The 26,676-nt window shown below is 38.9% G+C and overlaps 2 protein-coding genes across 4 annotated transcripts; both read left to right on the top strand.

Annotated features, from left to right (window-relative positions):
* Nucleotides 1–1,919: 1,919 nt before the first annotated feature.
* On the top strand, nucleotides 1,920–15,845 carry alg14 (ALG14 UDP-N-acetylglucosaminyltransferase subunit). Of its 2 annotated transcripts, none has more exons than XM_053631130.1 (4): nucleotides 1,920–2,504; nucleotides 2,593–2,744; nucleotides 4,847–4,969; nucleotides 12,620–15,845. In XM_053631130.1, the coding sequence occupies exons 1-4, from the start codon at nucleotides 2,354–2,356 to the stop codon at nucleotides 12,848–12,850; spliced, it is 657 nt and encodes a 218-aa protein (XP_053487105.1). In that variant the 5' UTR covers nucleotides 1,920–2,353; the 3' UTR covers nucleotides 12,851–15,845. The 2 variants fall into 2 exon arrangements, with proteins under 2 accessions (XP_053487105.1, XP_053487115.1); XM_053631140.1 differs by lacking the exon at nucleotides 12,620–15,845 and adding an exon at nucleotides 5,494–6,983.
* A 593-nt stretch (nucleotides 15,846–16,438) lies between these two features.
* On the top strand, nucleotides 16,439–25,503 carry cnn3a (calponin 3, acidic a). Of its 2 annotated transcripts, XM_053631117.1 has the most exons (7): nucleotides 16,442–16,698; nucleotides 22,664–22,785; nucleotides 23,130–23,196; nucleotides 23,440–23,577; nucleotides 23,722–23,838; nucleotides 23,952–24,098; nucleotides 24,361–25,502. In XM_053631117.1, exons 1-7 carry the CDS (start codon nucleotides 16,642–16,644, stop codon nucleotides 24,700–24,702), a joined length of 990 nt encoding a protein of 329 aa, XP_053487092.1. In that variant the 5' UTR covers nucleotides 16,442–16,641; the 3' UTR covers nucleotides 24,703–25,502. The 2 variants fall into 2 exon arrangements, with proteins under 2 accessions (XP_053487083.1, XP_053487092.1); XM_053631108.1 differs by having other exon boundaries at nucleotides 16,439–16,698; nucleotides 23,440–23,838; nucleotides 24,361–25,503.
* Nucleotides 25,504–26,676: the final 1,173 nt, after the last annotated feature.

Raw genomic sequence — 26,676 nt, 5'->3', positions numbered from 1 at the left:
TGTATGTCCAGACACTGGAACAAGTATCAGTGATAAGATATCTGGGAATGTGGATGGACTCTAGGCTGACCTTTGAGATGCAACAGGCTAAGTAGTTGATAATAAAATGCAAAAAAGGCATAAATATATTTAAGATGTCTGGCAGGAGCTGAGCGGGATGATAATCGACAGTCTTTAAAATGGAAATAATGTGCATTAATTAGGTCCTCTTTAGATTATGGGAGAATGGTGTATGATTTTGCAAAATCAAATATAATTTGAAAGATTGAAGCAGTTCAGAAACAAGAACTTCCTCAGTTCCAGCCCTGCAGGTAGAGATGGGGGAGACATCATTAGATTTCGGGAGACACCCAGTACAGAAAGTGTTGGAAGAATTTTGGGAGCACGGAGATAACAGAATTAGAAGCTTTGGGTAGACTGCCTCCAGGGATACATTATGGATATTACAGTTAGTCCTACTGTTGTTATCTCAAATACTCCCCTGTGGTTATTTCTTATGCCTCAGTTTGATATCCAGCTGCAGGAAAAATTGAGGAAAGGAAAGCATGTCTTTAAATAAATTGTTGTTAAGCAACATTTAGATCAAGTATATTTTCAACACTTCACATTTTTACAAATGGTCCTATATTAGGTTACAAAGCTGTGGTGATACATATTCACAAATTTAACATCAGCAAGAAGAAAAGGACAACAAACCATATATCCATCTTTTCAACAGAATTGATAGCAATCTTGTTATCCCTTGACTGGGCGGAGGATGTTCAGACACTGAATGTGGTAGTATGTATTGACTCTATCTCAGCTTTAGCAAGCCTCTCAAGTAGATGATATTTATCAAGACAAGATATAATATATGAAATTTTTTGCAAGCTTATTCAGCATCCACAACATGCAGTTAATCCTGTCATTTTTATGGGTACTAGCACATGTGGGAGTGGAAGGCAATGCGCAATGAAACTGTTGATATATAGGCTAAACATGCTTTAAGACACCCAAATATTGATATTCAGACATCCCATTAAGTACTAATGAGGTAAAAAAAACAAAACAAACAAACAAAAAAAAACATATATTAAAATGAAGTGGCAAGAGAAACAGGACAGAGAACTCAAAGGAAGGCAACCATACAGTATTCAAAAGCAAGTTAATACAGCGAGGATAGTCTATAATAAACAAAAAAGGATACAATTATTACTCGTCTTGAAATAGGACATTCAGACCTAAATCATTCCCGATTTATAATAGGAAAACATGAAACAGGACAATGCATATATTGCAGTATGTCAGAGACAGTGGAACATGTGCTTCTTCACTGTACAGCATATGAAGATGAAAGATCTGAACTTAAAGAAAAGCTACTCAATATGGGTGTAATCAACATTACAAGGCAAAACCTTCTAAGAAGTGGTCCAAGACAAGGAAAAGTATATTAACAAGTAATAAGTATATTATATAAATATTAACATTATATTATACAACCCCAATTCCAAAAAAGTTGGGACGCTGTGTAAAATGTTAATAATAACAGAATGCAATGATTTGCAAATCTCATAAACCCATATGTTATTCATAATAGAACACAGAAAACATATCTTGTACAGTAATCGGAGGGTTGGCGGTTCGATTCCCGGCCCACGTGACTCCACATACCGAAGTGTCCTTGGGCAAGACACTGAACCCCAAGTTGCTCCCGATGGCAAGTTAGCACCCTGCATGGCAGCTCTGCATGAGCTGCATGAGTGTGTGTGAATGAGAACCAGTGTAAAGCGCTTTGGATAAAACGCCAAGTGCGCCATTTACCATCTAGTTATCATTTTGTTTGCGTGTACCTCCTTTCGGTGCTCCACACTCCTATTCAGTTGGTGGCGGTAATGCACCAAAAAGCCGCTTTGCCAACCGTCAATAAACCGAAGAAGAAGAAACGAATCTCGACCTGCCTGCATTCTGTAGTTGTCATTATGACGTACTGACATGGCGAGTAGCTATATTAGAAGGGAGTTATTTGATCCGTTGAACTTTCTTTGTATTTCCTGTCGTTTGTAATAGAGTAATGGCGTATCTTTTCAACTCGTTCTAAAAAGAATCGAAGTCTCCACAGACTGTTTTCTTGTTTCGGAAGCGCCATCCTGTGGCTCAGTCTCAAATGTGTCGCTACTTTCTACTCTATAGGAGCTCTAATAATGGATCCGACACCCTATGTAGTGCACTACAGCACACACGTGTAGCCGTTTGGGATTCGGCCTTAGGTTGAGTTTCTTCAGCTGTTACCAAAGTTCAACGCTGTTTTTACCCAAACCGGTATTTCTACGTTTCTAGACTACTGCCATCAAGCAGCAGTTAGCTAGCTAGCATCATGTTTGTTTCGGCATTCTGTGCGCTTTTGTGCGGGGCTTTTCTGGCTGCAATGCTTTTCATTTTGCGTTTAATCACTGTTTTGCTGGCTGGTGCGGAGTGCAAACCTGCTAAACAGGGCTCGGTGTGTGTTCTTATTGTGGTCGGATCAGGTAAGATGGATAACTTAATGGTGATGTGAATTATACAACACCAGCACCGGATATCATTTAAAAATCGATATATATCAATCATTAACAGGTGGACACACGACAGAGATCATTCGTCTGACTGGGAGTTTGTCGCAAACTTACACCCCACGCCATTATGTGATCGCAGACACTGATAAGATGAGTGAAGATAAGATTCGCACATTTGAAGCATCAAAAGAGAAAAGCGGCACTCAAGCACAGGTAATATGTATAATACTACAGAGCCCCTGAAGTGACCTGTGCAAAATAAAAATAGTAATAATAATAATCAGAGACTTTTCCGTGCGCACGAGAACCTTTTCTATGGGGTTAGAATTGATTCATATTTCTAAATAAATAGATTATGATCCACAAATAAATGTAGTGAGATTTACAAAAATTAAACATTCACTAATGCATTGAATGAGATCCACAAATGTTAGTAGTTTCATAATAAATAAATAAAATTGACAAATAAAATGAGAGCTGCGAATATATATATATATATATATATATATATATATATATATATATATATATATATATATATATATAAATTTATTATTATTATTATTTACAGATATCTTTTTATGTCAAACCCTGCCTTCATTTGTGGATCGTGTCCTGTGCATTTGTGGATTTTGAAACATTTCTAGCATCAAGAGTGCACACAAATCCACAAATAATTGGACTCCGCCCACCGTCTACTCAAGCTTTTTTGCACAGGTCACTTCAGGGGCTCCTTGTAATACAGTAGTGCTCAGTATTAAGATGCTTCACTTTTCTTATTCTTTTGTTTTCTTTCTCGTTTCGTCCCCTACTTCCCTTCCTAACTTCTTAACTCTTCCATCAAAGTGGACCTGGTCCAACTCCTCCTTTAGCCCTAAAGGCGCTTTACAACACTGTATAAAACTCTTTACAAAATACTTATTTGAACTTAAACAAGATTCTACTCCTCACCTGACAAAATCTTCCCAAGGGGAAAATTCACTCACTCACTCACTCACACCTGAGAATCAAGGCATCTTATCTGACAGTTATCCAAGGATTTTATTTGCACTCATTGTTTATTTAAGTAAAATAACTGATAAAGTAAAACAATAATTAAGTGCAGTTTGTGTTCTTGGAGAGGTGGAGTTTTTATTCCATAGTCCTTATGCCATGCACTACAACAAAAAACACTCCTGCATAGGAAACACCTGTGTATCCTCACTTTAGATGCCTTCTATGTCCTCTCTCCTTGATTCCTCAGACCGTATTTTAAGAATGGGTATATCCTAAGAGGTGGCAGACCTTGACTGTTTTCTGGGTCATGGGGTGAAGCAGGCAGGATCCAGGCATTAAGGAGGTGCCAGTTTGTAGGTGCGTCTCAATCAGCTCCCTAGTTTGTGAATCAGTATATCATGTACACTAGTTTGGGAACTGGTAAGGACCCTGACTCAATTCAAATTGGGACACTGATGACTTGATTTCCGGTGACATGGCTACATATTCGCATTGTAAAATGTCACCACTGGCCTTCATCAACAATAGGCAGGACAGATATTTTTCTGACGTTATGTCATATAAATTTGTTCGCTTAATCACACGCATTTCTGTCAGGGTACTTCAATCAGGATCATTGGCTAGCTAGTGGATTAAAAAAAAACCACTTAAATGCCGTTAAACTCAAACTAACCATATATAGAATGTCAAAATGAAATGCCGCTAACGTACATACGCCTTTGAGAGTCACAACAAGGATAACAAGCTACTTACATGTGTAGACGAAGTTGGCTGAGAGATTGTGCACCTTTTTTTTCCCAGCTGAGAGGCTTCAGAAAACATTTCCAGATGCATCGATGCTCCCTGGTTTTTCAGTGCATTGTGGGATTTTGAAGAGAGCGAATGTTCCAGTGTACTGGAAGGATTTTGCGATTGAGACAGCCCTTAAAATGGCCGACTCCGTGATCAGTGCCCTGACTGCTGAACTAGGGAGCTGACTGAGACGCACCCAGAGTTTTGGGAAGCATCATTAGAGCTTACAGATTCCCATATGACCAGCAGATGGACCCATTCTTCTTTTCTAATGCTTCTATTCTTGTAATGCTTCTATATAGTTTGTATTATAACACAGACATTTTCTGTATGCAAGATTTCTTTGTGGAAGTAATTTTATGGACTTTCCTGCTCAGAGAAATGTTTTCAATATGTATCCTTTTGGTATTTCCTTTTTGCTAATGATTCCCCCTTTATATCATAGTTAATAGACCTGTCCATGGTAATGGCTGCAGCAGTTGTATCTGACAGTGTGTCATGTGGCTTCTCTTTTCGTTCCACCTCAGTTCACCATTCATCGGATCCCACGCAGTCGAGAAGTTCGTCAGTCATGGAGCTCCTCTGTGCTCAGTACTCTGAACGCTCTGCTCTACTCACTTCCTCTTGTCTTCAGACTCAGGCCTGATATGGTACGTTTCCCCTGCATTACCAAGAGATCCCACAGCCTCAGTAACTTTCCACTGCATTCCTTTCTTCAACTTGGTTATGCTTATTTCCTTTGAGTGGCTTCATCCTTAAGCAAGGCCCTTAACCCTCTAATGCTCAGTTGTATAAATTATAGAAATGTAAGTCGCTCTGGATAAGGGCGTCTGCCAAATGCCATAAATGTAATGTAAATGTAGATAGCTGTGTAGTAGCAAGTAACATAAGATAACAGCATAAATGACTGAAAATCACTTTTTATAGCCAAGTATACCTCACAGAAAACCCCAAAAACTTATACGGGTACATTGATTTAAACTGTTCATCAAAAGCACACATCTAGTGGAAAAGGAGTACACTGGTGAAGTAGTGTGCAAATTCAGGAGGACATGTGGAATTTCAAGTTTAAGAAATGGACTGAGCCAAAAGCTTCAGTATAGTCAACATGTTTTAATGTCTATTTAAGGGGACATGCATCTAACCTGCAATTCTGCATACATTTACTCCACAGGCTAAAATGCTCCCAATGGACTTTCTTTGTTTTGAAAATAGTAGTAGCCGGCCAAAATTCACAAGTCGATATCTCCAAGTAATAGCCACCATGTTATGCATTGTTAAGTGATTGCCAACAAGTTTAAGTAGAAGAATGTGCTGTATCATACACTACATGGCCAAATGTTTGTGGCCATCATGTGGACCACAGTGTGCCCCCGGTGAGATCAGGGTGAGGACGCCTGGCGTGCAGTCGGCGTTCATTCCAAAGGTGTTCAGTGGGGTTGAGGTCAGGGCTCTGTGCAGACCACTCAAGTTCTTCCACTCCAACCTTGACAAAGTATGTCCTCATGGACCTCGCTTTGTGCACAGGGGCATTGTCATGTTGAAGACGGATTGGGCCCCTTAATTCGAGTAAAGGGGAATTCTTACTGTTAAAGCATGAAAGACATTCAATAAAATTGTGTGCTAACAACACTGTACCAACGGTTTGGGCAAGACCCACATATCCGTGTGATGGTCAGGTGTCCACATACTTCTGGCCATATAGTGTATTTTTGCTATAACATATATTAATATATTTTTACAATATTGTTTAGCTCAAAAGAGTGCGTCATTGCTGGATATGTGTATCAAATTGGTGAACAAATCAAAAAAGAAATTGGGGAAACTGATGCTGCAGTTGGCCTTGCAGTGTTTGGGTTCTAGGTAATTTGCTTATGTGGAGGATGGCTAGCTTTGTGATACAAAATAGGACAGGGGTAGTGCCATTCTACATTTTACAGGAATTCTCAGTGAGAACAAAACAATTTAAGGTACGTCTCTTGTATGCTATCACCACTAGATGTCATTATCCTCTTCTGCTTATTTTTTTGTAGGTCTGTTATATAGGTTGTAGCCTTGACCTGTGCCATTGTTTCAAATAAGGCTGAAATTGCACACCTTTTTTAAATTAATTTGCATATAGTTGCATTACAGTATGACAAAGAATGAGAAGCTGCAATTGTGATACTGTACCCCTTCAAGTCTGAATTATATAATGAAAGTTAATTGAGTTAATCTTTGTCCTATATCAACTGAGGTTGACCTGAGAATCATTGGGTGAAATAGTCAAACATGTATATTTTAAAACAACAAAAGGCTTCTGTAACTGCGGTCTTCTTAGCTTTCACTTTATAGGAATCCGAAAAGCAATGTAGTCATTAGCTACAGAAAATTCTAGACATCTCAAATCCTGCACACTTCACAGCATGTCTGCTGTTTTCATCTCACAGAACATAACATTTGGAAAGGGGCAATTACACAGAGGAATTGTCCGGTTTTACTTCAGTCATTCCGGACTTTGTAGCCTCGCAAAAAGGGCTAGTTAAAATTTTCCAGTGGTTTCAGGCCTACTTGTTAACGTCACACAGCATTCTTTGTTCAGTAATAGCTGCAATGTTGCTTTGAGGTTGGGCAATCCATTTGCAAACTGTGTAAACTTTAAATCAGTTGATTGTGCCATTTTCCTCCCAGCTGATGATAAGGCAGTGAAGACATATCTTTGGTACAGAGAATCAAAACATCTGGCAATCCTCAGCCTGTCTCCAACTGAGTGAAAGGAGCGAGGAAAAGTGTATGGAAACAGGACGATAAACAGAAGGAGCGGGAGTAGAAGTGACACAGTGCCTCGTTCTCCCGTCTTCCTGCAGCTGGGAATGGGAGTCTTGCTCTCAAGCTGTGGCAGGGCCTGACTGGCTCCTCAGCTCCAGCTGTGAAACAGAGAGAGAGAGAGAGAGAAGGGGGCAGAGGAGAGTAACAGCGTTGGGTTTCTGTACTGGCTGGGGCAGGGTGGGACATGATTAAGCAGTACAGAGGGTGGGAGTGAACGAGAGAGAAAGAGACCGACCTCAGCATGAGGAAGTAGCTGCCTAACATGTCAAAGGAAGAAGTCCTACTGTTTCTCTAATCTCTAATTAGAGGTGTTTGTTCCAAATCATCTTTTTCACTTTTGTTTTCTGTGAAGTGCATACATAATGGGTAGAAGAGCATTCAGAACCTTTTATGAAAATAAAAGAACAGGCTTTTCTTTTTGCAATTTTACTTTTGTCACATAACCTTGTATATTAATATTATTTAGATGTTTGTAGTTTCTGTCTGAATACTTGACCCTTTAATCTCAGGAATGTTATAACTCATGTCCTATAATCTTCAGCTGCTCCTGATTTTAGATGTGACATATTTTGGGCTTCTATCCCCTATTAGTGTTCTGAGTCATTGGTTGAAGTGTTTTTGGTTGAATTTATGTCTGACGCACAGGTCAGTATTGCGTGCTTGCATTCCTTAGGATGACTTAAATCTCCCCCTCTGTTTGTTTTTACCAAACTTGAGCATGTGTGTAAGCGGTGGGCGGCCGTGGGGGCTGCATTCTCGGGAGGCATCAGGGAACTGGGGGGGTCAGTCCAGGTAGGCGGGGAGAGATTAGGGGATGGTCTCAAAGCTCAGTTTGCCATAAAAGGACATGTATGAATTACAGCACCCCTTCAGCACAGCCCACCAGATGTGTCAGCACTATCCAAAAGCCTGACAGCGTCTGAACAGACCAAACGTAATGCAGTCTCTCTAAAGCCAGTGGAGGATGGTTCATTCATTCTAAGTTTAGAGCCATTGAGAAAGCAGCTTATTTAACAGTTGTCTGGAAAGCCAATAACACTGTCATGGGAATCTATACTGTAAATTGCTCAGTCTACTTTAAGGCAGCATGCTTGGGTTCCTGGAGCTTCAGGGGTTATATCATGGATTAAAGCAGGGCTGTCAAACTCAATTTCTGCCTGGGTTACATCAGTATTTTCGTGAAGGCCATGATCTAACGCTGTTAATTCTTATGTCTATTCTATGTATTAACACTAATAACGTTTGCTCTGAATGTAGAATTGGATATTTTTAAGGAAATGAAGTGCTAACACAAATTATTCAACTGTATGCATTATTAGATTTAGGTGTTAATATTATATATTTTCCGAATATGACAGATTTATAACAGTAAGGAAGATATTTAAGAAGAACTTACACAGAAATGGATCGGGGGTATGTAAATTGTAATGTATGAAGATTATGCATATTGTCCATATTCCCCCGTCTCTCTTGTTTTTGCACTCCAGTACACACTATATTGCCAAAGGTATATGGACACCTGACCATCACACCTATATTTCGGCATTCCCCAAACTGTTGTATTTGTATGCTGTAGCATTACAATTTCCCTTTACTGGAGCTACGTGGCCCAAACCTGTTCCAGCATGACAATTCCCCTGTGCACAAAGTGAGGTTCATAAACACGTGGTTGCCCAAGGTTGAACTCAAGTGGCCCGAGCTCTGACCTCAACTCCACTGAACATCTTAGGCATGGCACAAGGCATTCCAATTCGTCCCCATCACTTGACATAGGTCACTCTTTGCTGTTGTAATAACCTCCACTCTTCTGGGAAGGTTTTCAGCTAGAATTTGGAATATAGCTGTGGGGATTCGCCCATTTCAGCTACAAGAGTATTAGTGAGGTTGGGCACTGATGTCGGGAGAGGAGGCCTGGGGTGCATTTAGCGTTCTAGTTTAACTTCTATGATGTGTAGTGGGGTTGAGGACAGGGCTCTGTGCAGGCCACTCAAGTTCTTCCACTCCAACCTTGGCAAACCATGTCTTCATGGACCTCTGTGCACAGCAGCATTGTCATGCTGGAAAGGGTTTGGGCTTCTTAGTTCCAGTGAAGGGAAATTGCATACAAAGCCATCCTGGGCAATACATTTTGGTATTTGGAGACAATTATTGAATTGCAGTAAAAGCCAAACCCTGACACATCTCAATCTCTTTTTAGATAAAGGTGTCGATTTTAACCAGCCTTTCACAAGATGAGATGAGCCCACACACACTACACAGTGGTAATTTCAACATTGTCTGGTGTGAATCCTAGTGCAAAAATATTGAGTAGTAGGTACTATGTATTATTCAGTATTTATTTATTTATTTATTTATTTATTTGCCTGTTCATGCAGGATGAATGAAACGTGGCAGTGGAACACATCTGGCACAGAGGCCTTGAGTTTGACACTTGTGGATTACAGTCATTCCAAAATGAGGGCTGTGAAAATGAACAGATAAATTACATCGATCACTGTTTGCTTATTGCATATCTTGTGCTAAGATAATTAAAAATGCCATTTAGTGAAAATTAATGTGACTTATTAAATATAAGATTAAATCAGAAGTAAGTTACCAGAGACTTCTTGCATATTTTTACTGGTATCCGACAGAATAAGTAGGAAAAAGTTTTGGTTTTTTTCTACATTCCATCTGTTCTATTTGAGAAACTTCTCGTGTGTGTGTGTGGGTGGAAAATCGGGGCTCAAGAAGAGGAGGGGGTTATCCAGTTCGTATGTTTTCCAAAAACAAATGACAGTGGCTTGAGAGCTGCATGGTGAGCGGTCCAGCTTTGTGGCGTTCCAGTGTGGCTCCTTTCTGCTGAGCTCCTCTTTTTCAGGGGTCCTTTTTTTTTCTATGAAGCATCCATCTCTGTGCCTCAGCACCATATGTTTTATTTTAACCTTATTAGGAAATTGCTGGAGAATGGAATGGAGTTGCCTGTTGATTGTTTAAAGGAAGATTCCAATGTGGAATTTGATCGTTTGTTCCATTACTTTCCATGTGATGCCTGGGATGTCTGAAGGATTCCCTATTTTCAGATTTTTAAGAAGCGTTCTTAAATATTAAGATCTGTGTGTTAAAAATCTGTATACGTGACACTCACTTGTTAGACACTATCCCAAATTCTTTAATTGAATTCTCCTTTACTGTGACCCAGAACGTATCAAACTACTTGACATGAGACACATCACAGAAATAACAGATATCTGTGTAAAATAGCTATGCAAATACGCAGTGTTTCAGAGAACAGCAGGAGATGTTGCGGCAGTGTGTTTGGGCCTTGGAGAGAAGGGCGCTCCTGGTGATGCAGATCAGGGATGATAATATAATTAGTTTCAGTTTTATTCACCTGCTCACTCGGCTAAGGCTTTGAAACTGAGAAGTCTGTTGGTATCATCCTGATATGAACAGTGAATATACAGACCGGTGACAAAGGAAAAATCAACATAAAATGTCTTAGTAAGGTGATGGACCACCGTGAACCACCAGAACAGCTTCACTGTGCTTTGGTATAGATTCTGGAGGGATGGAGCACCTTTCTTCCAAAACGTATTCCATCAGCTGGTGTTTGATGACTGTGGTGAAGAGTGCAGTTTCCAGCCAGCTAAATGCTCACTACAACTTACCAGCAGTGCCACCTGTATTTTCTTTTATTTTGTCACCCATCTGTATGTCAGATCTTTCACCACACTATTATTAATATGATCTTTTCAGTTTTCTGTCTGCCTTTCATGAAGTATCAGTCTCATAGCTGTCTGGGAATTCCTATTCCTAGTCCCAGGTACTGATAGCATTGACATTTTTATGGTCCTCACAGCTGCTGTGTAATTGGATGTGTGCTGAGTCATATCCCCCTCAGACTGAGAGGGCAGGTCAGAAAATGACACAAACTGACGCACACTTTCACCTGATGTCACTCTCTGTGTGATGTACTGTTTCTCACCTGTTGTAGGATGTGATGACTTCATCAGATTGTTGTCAGACTCATCATGAGCCTCGTCACCTGTGTGAGAACTAGTAGCTGGGTTTTAGGAGCTATAGCTCTGACTGAGTCATTGTATACTGATGCTGAAGTCAGGTTCCAGTGAAGTGTATATGCAAGCACAGGCACATGTACCAGCATGTCTTGGCATTAATAAGTAGGAAACAATTTCACCTCCTTAAACTGGTTAACCACAAGAGTTCAGCCAATATGCAGTTCCTCTGACACCTAGCAGATGAAAACGAATGAGGACCTGCTTGCTCTTAATACTTCTGTGAGTGAGCAAGCCTGGTTTGTGTGAGTTTATATACTATTTTTCATAAAATGTTGGCTCCAGGTTCATTCTGGATGCTTCCATGTCTCTGTCTGTCTGTTGGGTGAGACATGGTGTAGAAAGGTCCAGATATGGGAACATTTCTGAGGAACATTTCATGAGGAATTTTCAGCACTTGTTTAAGAAAATGTTGTGCTGCAGGAAGTCTTTACCATCTCTGCCTGTCCTCCCCGGTGCTGGAGATATGCACCAGCCCGATCCACTTCAGTAGTACTCCAACACAATAAGTGGCACATATTTTCCAGGACGATGTCATGTGAAACAGGGGTTAGATTGGAAGTGTTAGTGTGTTGTACTTCTAACCCTTTAGTCTTTATTTGTGTTTGTCTGTAAATGCCAAGAACATTATTTTTGGCAACACTGCAGGAGAATACAGTTGAAGCAGTCTTTAAAGTGGGGGGGGGAGTCCTCCTTCATAAAAAGGAAATATTTACTTTAAAACTACTTTTTCTTTTATATCCATGGCCTGTGATTTATGTTGTGCTGAAAGCATACATTATGTCCATATTTGCATCTTACTGGCAACAGACTTGTACCTTGGCTGGCACCCACTGCAAATGGTCAGGATCTCCGCACATAAGCCAAAGCAACTTTAGAGCTGGAGTCAGCTTCTCACTGTTTGGTGACTATTCCCAAAGGTAGACCTGAGCGAACATGTGAAGTGCAAATATCTCTCTCTGTCTGTCTGTCTGTTTGTCTGTCCATCCGTCCCCCCCCGCCTCTCTCAAGCATGATGAAGTATATGATGGCTCCAACAATTCTGCATGCTGAATTAGATCATTTCATCTAAATACTCACTGGTCACTTTAATTTGTCTGTTTTGTAACTGCTACCATTGTTTCCTATGAGTCTCTGCTAGTTGCGTTCAGGCTGGATTAATCTTTACTTAACGTGTACCCGGCTCATAGCTTGTTGTTCAACACGGTGATGGATTCTCCAGATCCCATGGCTTCTTTCCACTGCAGTCTGACCGCTTTCCTGTGCTACTCCTTTTCTCCAGTCTAAAATTTTGATTTTCAGTTTTGACCTACATACTCATGAATTGACCAATTTATAGTTCCTGATTTAAATGTAGATGCTTGCAGATCAAATCTAAAGTGGTCCTGTGTGTGTGTTTGTTTGTTTGTTTGTTTGTTTGTTTGTTTGTTTCAGGTGCTGTGTAATGGGCCTGGGACATGCATACCTTTGTGTGCAGCTGGGTTGCTCTTAGGGATCCTGGGGCTCAAGAGGGTTTTGCTGGTGTATGTGGAGAGTATTTGCCGTGTGGAGAGCCTCTCCCTGTCTGGAAAGATCCTTTACCACTTAGCTGACTACTTCTTTGTGCAGTGGAAGCCTCTGCAAAACAAATATCCCAGATCAATCTACATTGGGAGGATAGTATGAATGAAAACTTGAATCGACAGAACATTATCATTTTGTAAACAATATGGTACAGTGACCTTTGTTAGGTCAGATGTATGTACTTTTCATTGGGTTTTCTTTTTTTAAAAACATATTTTTTATATTGACTGTCTGGTTAATTATAGACGCTGTTACAGGAATGCACCATTTTATGTCACATAAGATGTAAGGAATAACATGCACTATGATTTATGCAGTGTATGTCCTCATGCCCTTGAAAGTCTTGACTCATTAGAGGGCCTGTGTTCAGTCTTTTCCTTTTTTTTCTTAAATGAAACCGAGACCAAGATTTGATATAAAGAAGACGGGCTGCTAAGTGCTGTCGTCATGCAGCCAAACCAAACACCACACCATGTCAGTGTCTACATGTGAAAACAGCCACATTTTTATATAGTTCAGTTAATGGTTCCACCTGAATGAGTGGACCGTATCAGTCATCCAGGTACTTGATTTTTTTTTTTTTTTTTTTTAAATAGCTGCGGTAGTGTTTTCCTCTGCCTTTGTGTATAGTGATCACCTTAAGAATCCTAAAGTTGCATTGTAAAGTTCCTGTCCTTAGTGCTGCTACTGCCATAGACACTGCTGTGGGGCAAAGGAAGTGACATGAATAATTGAGGTGTGGTTGCCCCCCCCACCCCCCGTCATAAAAAATAGGGGGAAGTGAGACAGTGCTCAAATTCTGCTAACAATGTTTCCATTTTTAGCCCTAATCTCAGAACACTAGTATTGTAAATGTGCTCATGCTATTTTTGGGAGCACCAATACAAATATTGTAAAATTATAACTGTACTTGGTACGATAATTGTCTGATTGCCTTTTCCCTCAGCTTGCTATGGACATGACCGGGACATCCCTGAACAGCATGAGTTAAAAAAGTTACAGCTAAATTATGTGGTGTTTCAGAGATCAGACATGTGCACTTGATGACTGGTTAACGTAGGCCATGACAGGTTTTAACCATGTCAGATCATGTAAAATCTTTTCAAATATGAAAAGATTTGCACACATTTGGGATTGTGATTAGAAGATAAGTACATTCTTGTAAGATGCAGAGAAGTGAGTGTTTGTTACTTCTCCTACAGCAGGGTGGCTGTTATCATTGGCAGCTGGCTGCAGTGATTAAGTCAATCACAGAAGGATGAGTAGACTGAAACTCAGTGATCCAACTCAGACATGTCTAGATTGTGGGTGATGAAGAGAAAGTAGTTTTGTATGTATGTGTGTTATTTTGCAAGTATTATTATATTAAAAGTATTATCACCTGAGGGATCAATTTTTGCATACTTTCAATCGGTGTACTAGTAGAAAAGAATGACTTGGCACCTGGGTTTCAACAGAGTCATTTATTTATTATAGCTCTGAAAATTAGTATCTTCTATGTTAAAGCTTGTCACTGATGGTGTTTGTTTTGTTTTTGGGTTTTTTTTTTTAATATATAAAACTTTTCTATCCAGTGGTTCAATTACTGTGCTATTTGAGATCTGCACTGTCTCATGTTGCAAGCTATACGGAGACAACACAAAATTAAATTTGCCAACAGTCATTTGAACTCTGGGACTGTTTAATAGAAAGTGTTAAATCTAAGTCTTTAAAAGTGAAAGAGATTAAAATAGCACACTAGATTTTAAAAGCAGGTTATCCAAAGACACAAAAAATGTAGAAATCTAACCTGCAGTGAGAGATGCCTAAAAATTTATTGTTTTCCAGCAACTAGTTCTGTGCTGATTTGAATGTACAGTAGTCTAGGTCTTGGGCACCTGTTTACTATTATACCTTTGTCTTCTTTATTGTGTTTGTCTGTCTGGATTCTTTACTGAAAGACTAAATATTAAATAAAATATTTTGTATGTCATTCATGAAAGGTAATAGACCATTGTTAAGATTAAGGGTTTTTTTTCCACCTTCACTATCGAAAGCAAATAAGAGGCAGGTTCTCCAGGAAGCTTGAACAACCTCCCAGCATGACTGTGTACCTAAAAGAATTGATGTAAATTAAAAAGCAAAAGGTGGTAACACAAATATTATTCAGTCATTTACTGTTTGTGCCTCTTTGTTCATATATTTTTTTTAATTTGGAAATGTTTTGTCTCTTATTTTTGAAGGTATCTTCACTTTAGATAATTTATTTACATGCACAGTGCTGCAGGAGTGGGGTCATTATCTTAATACAGTTCTGATTTACTTCTTAATCGTCTTACTTAGTAGAAGCAACACTGTTTTAAAAAAAATACCCTGCATAAAATAAAAATAGCCTGGTATTTAGTAGAATTTAGTCGTCACTCTTCACAAGAGCCATTAGAACACAGTTGCAAATCAGTTACAGTGTCGTATTTTACAGTGGGTAACAGAGTTTTTTTTTTTTATCTTTGTAAGCAGTTCCTAATTTTCACCCAAACAATAGGCTAACAGCTAATAGTTTATTTTGAAACTTGACAATTCCAGTCTGCTTTGGTTCTTCTTTTCCTCCCTAGCTCACAGGCCCTTTTGTATTTATTTTTAATAAAGGAATTTTATAAACATACAACTTCATATTTGTTCAAATACAACAACCGAGGTCCTGGACACAGCTGTTTTAAAAAAGTATTTTTTCCCCAAAGATGCCAATTTGTTTTTATTCAGTTATTTTAAGTATAACAAATGTGTGTGGGAGGATGCTATTCTTAAAAATATTATTTTGAATTTAATTGTGTTGTTGTTAAAGGAAAAGTAAATAGTTTCTCCAACTGTTTGGTGGAAATTCTGAATCATTATATGTATAATGCTTTTACAATTGTTTTTGCCAGTTCTTTCAAAGGGTGCCAATAATTCTGAAGTAGGTGTATGAGTCAACAGGCTATCATGCTAAACATACTATGGGTTTCTGATGGTGTTAAATGGATTGCTTGATAAACAGCCTTTATCAATATATAAATATATTTGTAATATAGTGGGCAAACGGTGGTTTAGTGGTTGGCCGTTCGCCTCACACCTCCATGGTTGCGGGTTCAATTCCCTGTGTGTGCGGAGTTTGCGTGTTCTCCCCGTACGGCGGGGTTCCCCCCCCCCCTCCCGAGTCCAAAGACATGTATGGTAGGTTGATTGGTATGTCTGTAGTGTATGAATGGGCGTGTGAATGTGTATGTGAGTGTGCCCTGTGATGGTTTGGCACCTTGTCCAGGGTGTACCCCACCTTGTTCCCCATGCTCCTTAGAACAGACTCCAGATTCCCCACGTCCCTGTAGGATAAGCGGCATAGAAGATGGATGGATGGATTTGTGGTATAGTTGATTTTATTTGATTTGTAATTCTAAAATACTATAACATACAGGTCTACAATTATTAAATGGGGGGGGGGAAGCTTAATAGTTGCATCCTGTTTTAGGTTCTTTACGAGAAACATTTTATATCACTTAGCACAAAGTATAGAAAAGTAGTTAAGATCAGTGGTCTGGAGGTGCTGCCAGCAGCACAGCTGTGAGGGTGGGCGGGGTTACGTATGTAAATCAAACAACTATGATTGGCTGAAAGAAAAACCGTCAGTCGCCTTGCGACATTTTCCTCCCCCAAATAAAAACAACTTCAGCTACCGGAGCGAGAATTTTCCAAGTGAGCTCAGTAACGCTGCTGTCGTCCCGAAAAGAGGCCAGACTTGGGCGGAGTTTATGACTTTGGCTTTTGCGGCAGCGGATCTCTGAATTACATCTTCTGTGATCTGAAATCAAGTGAAACACGCGCTCGCTACTTTTTTGTGTGCCAGATTTCAGTGACACAAAGACATTTTAAAGCAGAGAAACATGACTCAGTTCAACAAGGGACCAGCCTACGGATTATCTGCAGAAGTTAAAAGCAAGGTAGGCCTAAATCTAACTCGACTTTCCCTCTCGTCGGTTAGGATATTAAGGGAAAAGACAAGATGCTTCATAGAAGGATAGCAAATAAGTGTCGGGTAATGACTGTTACACTGCAGGAGACCTTCAGGTGAGCATCCGACTTTTACTAGGAACAACCTAGTGTAGCTATATAAAACTTTACTAATATTCTGTTTGTTTTTTCTCCTTCTGGTCAAAACCTTAAACAGGATTAAAAATAAATCAGTGATAAAATAAGTACCCTTAATCCCTTTATTTTAAGTCTAATTTGTCCACTGGTCGCTCTTTACAGGTTAGAAAGTTATTTTAAAGTTATTAAAACGTACTAAAGTTTGAAAGTGGATTTTCACAATTAAACATTAGCAGCTTTTGAGTTTTCTAGAAACATTCAGCTCGTTACATAAACCGTTTTTGTTGATTTACTGCAGCCAGACAGACTTTTGGAGACGATAGATTAGCTTTTCTCAACATATTGGTCTCTCTAAAATATATATTTTTTTAAGTATAATTTATGAGCATTTCTAAGCGCCTTTAATTTCATTCCAGCTCATTCCTTAAAATGTGTGCCACTTTTAGTGTGGATGAATGGAATAAGAAGCAAAGCCAAGTCCTTTGTATATCCTATTGTCCGCCTCAGTGGGCGGAGCCTGCGCCTCTTCACTCTCCACAGACATTAATAATAGCTGGACATGCACATTAGAAATCCAACTCACATTCACGTTCATTATTCCCTTTCTTCATCACACGTGTTCCATCATCTGGGTGATCATATGGATTCAGTGTTCTGGGACCGGGACATGAATCATTTTAAAGTTTAAGAGTTAAATTAAATATTGCCGTGTAAATGAAGTTTTCATTAGGATGCTTGATTTCACACCAAACAAGGTGGGACCATATCCAAGTGTCTGAGCAGGCAGGATGTTGAATGAGACAGCGGAAATGCCTCACAAATTCTTTCGTGGATGACGTCACCGTTTACCCAAGGGCATTGCAAGCAAATGGGTTGTAGGTTATATTCTATAGAAGTCTTTTAAATATATTGTTCCGCTAGCTTTGTAAGGCTTTTTAAACATTGTGAACGTTTTCCTGAGTAGTCATTGTTCTGGTAGATAAATGATGAAAATAATTGGTGTTTTGAAGCACAGGTATTCTACACATTTCTGAAATGTATTCTAGAATACACTAGGATTACTCTGTTATTATTATTGTTGTTGTTGTTGTTATTATTATTATTATTATTATTATTATTATTATTATTATTATTATTATTATTATTTCTTCAACAGTAGTAGTAGGACTTTTCTGCCACTGTTTGAATGTCTTCAATAACAAAACAGAAGTGTGAACACCTACATTTACTCCTTAAATACATTTACAATGAAGGGAATGACTGCAAAGCTTAAGACATTTGGTTTTAGTGTGTATGTTCTGGAAAGTTTCTGTACGGACCTGTAAACTGTTTAAGCTGTTGCTCCACTGGTAGACTTCCAGGGTTTGTTTGAACCATATGGTCCAATTTCTGCACAACTATAAGAGTCAGTTCACTGCACATTTCTTTCTTTCATTTTTTTATTTCATGGTAGCAAAAAGTCGAAAGAAAACACATTATTTTCATTGTTTTATAAATCCTCAAAGCTGTAATCAACAGTTATAATTATGATTGATTTTTTTATTTTAATCTTTCATATTTTAAAGTATATTTCGTATTTTCATTATACGTCATCTGCAGAAATCAAGAGGACTTTGAGACAGCATTTGAGACATTTTATTTTTGTTGTGCGTTTTGTCTTGTTTTTTTAAACAAATTGTAACAGTGGCACATACAAATTGTTAATTTGTTACACAGTGTTGTGATTTGCTTTATTAGATTGCATCTTGTTATTTATATTTAAGGGAAGGGTTTCAGTAGCCCTAAGATAAAGCCCTTTTCAGTAGAATTTAGTTTCAGGTTGTTTGTCATGGGTCAGAGACTTGCTGGTCCTGTTTCTCTACTTCACCATCTTGCTTTCTTAGAAAACTGAGCATGTTGCTATTTGCATGCTCTTTTTTTGTGAATCAAGCAGATGATCATACAATATCCAACACTTTTTTTTATTATTATTTATTTTTACTAAATCTTTTAGCTGTTCAAATCTAGTACAAATATAACTGCTAGAAGTCACTTGACCCCTTTTTTAAACCGTAATTATTCCTGTTTCAAGGTTGAGTTGAGATGCGTAAATGGAGAAGGATGTTTTCAGGATAACCATCAACCCTCCCTGGTTACAAAATAACATAAGTTTCATCCAAGTACAGGCTTATTGCCGATACACCATGGACCATTCATCTTTTTACACAACCATAGCTGGCTTGATTAATTTTAGCAGGGGAGATTTAATACTTTGCCTAAACAGTCATCCTTGTTTCTTATTGATGTCATTTTTATACAAGGGTTATGTTTTGGCTCTGGATCATTTGATTAAAGATTGGTTTAAGGCAGATATGTCAATGGGACACTATTTAGAACAATGCATTGCCATTGTCCGAAATGTATCCGGGGGGGATAGAATGGAAGTGCATTTCATTAGTCTATCTAATCATTTCTCAGGGTTGTAATTTTTTTTTTCTGTAGTAGTATGTCCTGAGTATCAGTATTTGACTGGTACTAGTCAGAAGCACTGGATCCATGTGAGATTAGAGTTTACATATTTTACGGTCCGGTCCACAGCCGTATCTTTTTCTGTAAACACATTCTGTTGAGTGACATGTCTTGCATGTAAACACAGGACACATAATATTACCATCATTCCTTTAATGTCTGTCATAACTTGTCAGCATGTGTTGGATTAGTTACTAAGAGGATGTTCATTTCAGGTCAGTAATGTGTATCAAAGCTTTGATAGTAGTATCATTCTAAAATGAAAAGTTTAGTGGTTGCATCCTTGTATAGTATATTTAATTACAGTAATGTTCAATTGTCACTTACACTTTCATTACATTTCCAGGGGCATTGTTTGTGTAACTAGTTTGTTGGAGGTTTGAAACACTGGTTTACTCTGGCCTGGGAAACGGTCTCACTGTAGTATATTAATATGGCATGCCAAACCAGCTCACTTTTAGACTGTCCCCTGTGTTTCTCATGAGACTGAGGAACAGGGCTTACTGGAGAAATTCCAGGGAAGAGCTGAATGGCTCTGTGCTCATCATTGTGGAAAGCATGAAGATGCTGGACTTGAATAGGGGTGACTGAGTTGAAGAAAAACCTGGGTGTGGTTTTGGTGTAACCAAATCCAGGTTAAGTTCGTGGATCTTGGGCCATTCCTCCACAATGCTACATTCCAGAGAGAGGTTTAACGTAACCACTCACTGCTCATGTGGATCGGGAGGCCATGCGGTCTGAGTTGCTGCATTCCCTGCAGTATGCTGACCAGCAAAATTTTCCTGGATTGGTTCAGGCTGTGTAAAAGGCTGCAGCTGTTAACCCTGTATTGCAATTTGGGGTAGGACAGGAAAGTCCATTTCCTGAGGCCATTGTTGTACTGTTTTTGTCTCCCATATCTTTAGCAGAGGGTTTTTGACGACCTTTTACAAAATGATCTTAAGAGCTTTTGGTTTTGTAATGCCGCTTTTATCCTCTAATTTACCTGCTCAAGACTTTCTGGTTCAACCACTGTTTTATACTCCCTAGATCTGCTGCTATAAAGTTTTTATGAAGTGTATTTTACTACTGGTGTAGTATTTAGGAAATGCATTTTACTTCAAATTTTCTGTGAAAAGGATCTAATAACTGTAGCAACAGGGATGTTCTCAGTACATTGCTTGTGCAAATTTTTTTTTTTTTAATATTTATTTATTTTATTTTGAAGGACCTATTTAAGCAATTGATAATACTGGCTGATGAGACTCTATACACCTGCATGCTGTTTGTCCATACAATGTTGCTTTGTCATTGGGAAGTATTTATAAGTGTAAATAGAAAAGCTGGGCCAAGATTCAACTCTTGCTTTCTTCTTTTTTTGACTGTTGCCAGTGTTCTTGGTGGACAACTCTTGGGGAGAAAGTAATGGAAGAAATAAACTTGCCCTCCAATCTTTACATGTGCCATAGACTTTCTAAATTAATTAGCCTGTAAGTGGACGGTACCCGAGTTTAAATCCTGTTAACTTTTTATTTAAAAAGCAATCTGATCTTTTGAGTAATGATACTTTGATATATTTTATGATAACTTTGAGACTTTATGAAGCCATTATGTGTCATTACATCAGGAAGGCCCTCTTTCCTGTCCTGAAATTGGACAGAGGAGGTGACCATGGCCTACGGTGCATTCTTCCTGGTGGCTGCTCTCACATTCCAGCTGAGAGGCTTTTGAAAGAGGCCAATAGTTCACTGCACTCCAGTCAAAATTGAACTTCACTCTGCTGAAAAGAGGGGAAATTAGCATTACAAAGTCCTGAGGGCCTTTGTGCATTTATATAGTTACCCACATGATTTAGACACATTTGAGCATTCTTTTGGATGCTTGTTTTGACTTTTACTTGGTATTACTGTCTTAGCCTCTGTGTCCTAGCTCAATGTCAGCCAGGCATAGATGATAGTGGCAACATGCTAATATCTACATTTGGCTTGAATAAGTTATGCTTAGGACCAGCGATGGAAATTAAACTAAGGGAATTGAAGGCCAGATGTTTCTCTCATCGGTCTCTTTATACTCTCTTAAGAACTAAATAGTCTTGAGATTATGTGTGGCAGTTTTAAATTATTCAGTACTAGAGGTATTTCAGTTTTGATTCCTTACACACTGACTCCATTTAAATTTTGCAGCCTGTATTAAATTGTGTATATTTGGTACTTTTGTTGTTTTATCAACACACTCCTAGGAATACAACCATGCTTGGTCCGTCTGTGTGTAGACACACCAGATTGAGACTAGTGACAGCAGAAGGCATGATGAAGGCCAGGTGGATTGCTTTATATGTAATGAAGGCCCCTGTTTATCTTGTTTTGCCTGTGGGGAGTGATATGGTTGGTCTCTCTCTCTTTTTTTTTTTTTTTTTTTTTTTTTTTTTTTTTTTTTTTTTTTTTTTTTAAATGGTTTATTTGCTGGAGACTGGCTCAGTCTTTAATGCTGCGACCTCCAGCAATGTGAAAGACAGAACAGCTTCATCACTGTTGGAGGTCTGATATTGTATGCTGTCCTTTCAAAAGCCCACCAGATAAATATCATGTCATGGGTTTTGTCTTGTGCTGACTCTATAATAATGTTAAATGGGATTCAATATGCAAACTGTGGTTGAAATTGGTCTCGCATTTTATTTATTTAACAGTAATGGGGTGATTTAATGGTGCTAGAGTCTGGACCTTCCATCATATGTTTGTGATGATCTCTTGGCTCACAATTAGTATTGTTGTCTGTGGCAGTTGGCGTACCATGCCATGTCATACATGCCATTTAGTGAGTGTAGAAAAAGAGCCAGTGAGCCAAAAGTATGCACGCTCTGATTCACTGATTACATGGTGTGCTGGGTAACCATGTGTCTGTGATGAATCATATGACTGAAAGCTTACACAGAAACAAAAACATAAGAGAATGCAAGCAAGGCAGCATTCTTTTTCTTGAATTGAGCTTATGGCAGGAACCTCAAAAAATTATGAACCTCAGAAATACACTACAGAAAATATTTCAGTACATCTTGAAAGATGTTTCTTGAAGGCATCTGTAACCCTGAGTAACTGATATATCTGGTCCTGATCAGTGGATGTAACTTGACAGGCTTGAACACAGTGAGGCTGGAAAGTAAGCATGATAAATCCCCTTTGGAGAGTCAAAGTATTTTGTTTACAAATTAAAACAGAATGCAGTACCACTCATACTTTGTAGCATGTGTAGTAGTAGTAGTAGTAGTAGTAGTAGTAAAAGAAAGTAGTCTATATAACATGCATTTGCCTTTTGCCCCATTTTCACATTTAGATTGCACAGAAATATGACATGCAGAAGGAAGAGGAGCTCCGTTTCTGGATCGAAGAGGTGACTGGCATGCCCATCGGAGACAACTTTCAGAAGGGCCTGAAAGATGGTGTAATTCTATGCGAGTAAGTTCATATACTGCAGTGTGTGTGTGTGTGTGTGTGTGTGTGTGTGTGTGTGTGTGAGAGAGATTAGTTCTCTCTGCACTCTGTCATACCGCTCCTCCAGGGAGCTGACATGGTGGCTATCTCCTTGTCAGCCCTGTGTGATCTGCCATTACTTTACTGTGTTCGAGAGTGCTGACTCAGTGTGCATGACAGATTGAATAAAACTAACTATCTTTAGAGTTAAATATCTTCATGGACTTTTGTTTACAATATTCTTTTTAAGGCCTTTAGTTTATCATTTTGTTTCTGTGAATGTGTAATGTGCTTTAGTAAGATTAATCTTTGTCCCTGTGTCATTTTAGGTTAATAAACAAGCTGCAGCCAGGTTCCATAAAGAAAATCAACCACTCACAGTTGAACTGGCACAAGGTAGACTTATTGCTGCTGCTGTTTTCCATCCAACTGAGCTCCTTTTGTTGTGCAAACTAATTCATTCTGTGTCCTGGAAAGCAGAGATATAATACAAGGAATAACCCCTTACACAACACTAGTCTCCATAGCCACTGTGTGCTGTGGCAATTGCGAAACTCATGATTTTTAACTGTTATTGTGTCCTAATGGGGTTAGTGTAAAACATCTTTCTTTATCACTTCATCTCTTTGTTTCCTGTAGCTGGAGAACCTTGGGAATTTCATCAAAGCCATCCTAACCTATGGCTTGAAGCCCAATGACATCTTTGAAGCCAATGACCTCTTTGAAAATGGGAACATGACTCAAGTCCAGACCACACTGCTCGCCCTTGCAAGCATGGTATATTTTGATCCTCTGTCATGTACTGGGAACACAGTGAAGCTTATTTCTTATGAATCAGCTTGTGTTGTGTTTATGCTCAATTTGTGCAACATGCATGTTAAATGTGTGATTTTTAAAACAAATTTTATTACTTATTTGCAGGCGAAAACCAAAGGCCTTGATACAAAGGTTGACATTGGAGTGAAATACGCAGATAAGCAGGAAAGGCATTTTGATGACGATAAGATGAAGGCTGGCCAGTGTGTTATCGGACTTCAGGTTAGACAGGCTTCTTCCTCGGCTGCTTTTAATATTGATTGAGTGATCAGAATGATGTTATTTTGCTATATATTATAGAACTGGGCAAATTAATACACAGCTGATGTTTTCAGATGGGGACTAACAAATGTGCAAGCCAGGCCGGCATGACTGCTTATGGCACGCGGAGACATCTTTATGACCCAAAGACCCAAACAGACAAGCCTTATGACCAGACAACCATCAGCCTGCAGATGGGCACTAACAAAGGAGCTAGCCAGGTACACCCACTAAACAAGCTGACAGTTTTACAGTTGTGGTAAAAGTGTGTAATGAGTAATACTGTACTTCTTACACAGTGGCACTGTGCTATAGATGAATGAAATCAAAAAGCTTAATGAAATTACATTACAAAATATATATGGATGGATGGTTGATCGTGATGGATGATCACATGATTGTGTGTTTGATTTGGTTTTGTGATGCTTTGTACTGTTTGTCTTGTTTAAATGTGTTTCTCCCCATGTATTATCGTCTCCCTAGGCTGGCATGTCTGCCCCAGGCACCAGAAGAGACATTTTTGATCAGAAGGTCGCTGTGCAACCTCTGGATAACTCCACCATCTCCCTGCAGATGGGCACCAACAAGGTGGCATCTCAGAAAGGCATGAGCGTGTACGGGCTTGGCAGGCAGGTCTATGACCCCAAATACTGTGCCCCGGCCACAGAGCCCATCATCCATGCCAACGGCAGTCAAGGCACAGGCACGAACGGCTCAGAGATCAGCGACAGTGACTATCATGTGGAATACCAAGAGGAGGAGTACCAGGGCAATTATCATGATGAATACAGTGGCCACTACAATGACCAGGGTATCGACTACTAGGGAGAGGTGCATCATTACTCGAAACAGTATTAATGCAATATATTCTCAACAGAGCAAGTCTTTTGCTATCATCAGTAGTCTTTGTTTTGTATTAAGGGATGAGAGAGTGTTATTGGCTTGTGATCCTTGCCCCTACTCTAGATGACCTGTTTTTAAGCTGGCCATGTTTTACTATGGTCATATTTAAATATAAACAGAAAGATACCTAAAACCTGCTATGTTATGATTCAGAATGTTACTTTTAACTGCTTTTTTTAATGAAGAATGGAGAACTGTGAAGAAAATATTCCACATTTTCACTATGCAGAATTTGCTCAGTGGAGATCCACTTTTTTATTCCCTGTGATTTCTTTAGTAAGTTTATTAATTGACTTTTCACGCATCTCGGAGCGAATCAGTCTGAATTCGCAATTAAGCATCACCAGCCAATCTCTGCTCTATTGTAACATAAAAGGAGTGAGGATGATCCTAAGCTGTGTCAAATAATGGGCAGAAATTTAGAGTAAAAGCCTTTAAATCATTTAATTTGTGTTTTTACATCACTGGAAGATGACTTTCATATCTTTTAAATTGCCGAGGCTTTAGTGCATTTAAGAGAGTTGCTTCATTAGACTGGATAACCAAGAGTTCTTTTCATTTCCTGCTTTTATCAAAGTTTTATTTGTGCCATAATCCTTTTAAATTGTTCTTATACATTCCACTCCCACTGTATTTATTGTCATTTTGTCATTTAGGCTGTTCCTCTGTCATATGGTTCTTTTTATGAATAAATTGTATGTTATAAATAAATCCTTTGAATGTCTTGGTTCTTTGATAGAATCATAAATCTTCAGTTTTGAGGCTACCCTCAGACAACTTCCAGAAGACTTTTGGAAGTGGTTGCATGAGCCAGTGGCCCAAGATTTCTGGAAATAGTTATATAAAATCTTTGAGTGGAAACGCAGGCTCCGAAGTAAAGAAATTCTGCATAAAAGTCACTGGAGAGAAGATTGCATCTTGTGCTTATACATGTGCCACAGCATGAGAGGTTGGGGTTTAAAGTGAATTACTGAAAAGTTAACCTTTTGGCTTGCATGTATTTATTCTGGGGTAAAACAGAATAGTTTGCTATTCTGTGCTGTGGTTCTTAACCATCATCCTTCAATCAAGAGTAATGTGCTCAAACTACTGCACTGATTGCTCAACACATCCAAGTTGGTAAATAGATACAGGGTATCTGGGTTCAGCCAATATCTACAGCTTGATCTGGATCTTCGAACATATTCTGAACTAGTGGTTTTAGATATGCTTACCCAGCTTTTTTTCTCCAGTTGTGTGCGCAACACATTGACACAAAAGGAAAAGTAAACTGATGAGTAAATATACAAGAAGAATGTATTTCCTTATTTCTACTATAAATGACTGAAAGGCTTAAAACTCCAAGGAAATCTTTAAGTAAATTGTCCAGAAAAGTAACATTGTTAATTGTTCCCATAACTTCTGTCACTGTATAAAATTATCTTATTCTTTTCACTTCCATGTCAGTGTAAAATATTTTATTACTTCAGAACCTGATAGCCATGTACTTTGCTTGATGTACCATTGCAAAAGTACCCAAAATAAAGCCACATGAGTAAAGCATCTGAATGACAGAACATTGACCAAAAGAGAACCGGCCTTTACAAGAAAGCTATGGCATTTGCTAGAGCACTGCCGCCTTCTCCTTTCCCCCTTCACTCCACTGCAGAGAAATAATCAGTGCTTTGTGCTAGCTGTGGAATCCAGGACCCAGGCGCAATTACAGGGAAGCCCCCCCCAAAAAAAGCCTGTTACCACAGCAACCACCAGGACAGAAACCTAACCAGTCCTGCAGCATAGCACACGACTGAAAGCATTCAATTCCAGTTTTCCTTTACTGCTTCAAAACCAGTGAGCCAAAACCATGTTTAAACCTCAGCTATACTGAAACCTGATAATTGATATGTTTACTGAGTC

Source organism: Ictalurus furcatus, chromosome 1 (genome assembly GCF_023375685.1).
Source record: "Ictalurus furcatus strain D&B chromosome 1, Billie_1.0, whole genome shotgun sequence".
NCBI lineage: Eukaryota > Metazoa > Chordata > Actinopteri > Siluriformes > Ictaluridae > Ictalurus > Ictalurus furcatus.
This window is presented reverse-complemented; position numbering and strand designations above follow the sequence as displayed.

Excerpts from the sequence above, each read along its gene's own strand:
- alg14 (XM_053631130.1), top strand. The coding sequence starts at position 2,354 with ATGTTTGTTTCGGCATTCTGTGCGCTTTTGTGCGGGGCTTTTCTGGCT. Across the intron at positions 2,745-4,846 it reads AAAGCGGCACTCAAGCACAG|TTCACCATTCATCGGATCCC; the intron begins GTAATATGTATA and ends GTTCCACCTCAG. Across the intron at positions 4,970-12,619 it reads TCAGACTCAGGCCTGATATG|GTGCTGTGTAATGGGCCTGG; the intron begins GTACGTTTCCCC and ends TGTTTGTTTCAG.
- cnn3a (XM_053631108.1), top strand. The coding sequence starts at position 16,642 with ATGACTCAGTTCAACAAGGGACCAGCCTACGGATTATCTGCAGAAGTT. Across the intron at positions 16,699-22,663 it reads CTGCAGAAGTTAAAAGCAAG|ATTGCACAGAAATATGACAT; the intron begins GTAGGCCTAAAT and ends TTTCACATTTAG. Across the intron at positions 23,839-23,951 it reads AGTGTGTTATCGGACTTCAG|ATGGGGACTAACAAATGTGC; the intron begins GTTAGACAGGCT and ends TGATGTTTTCAG.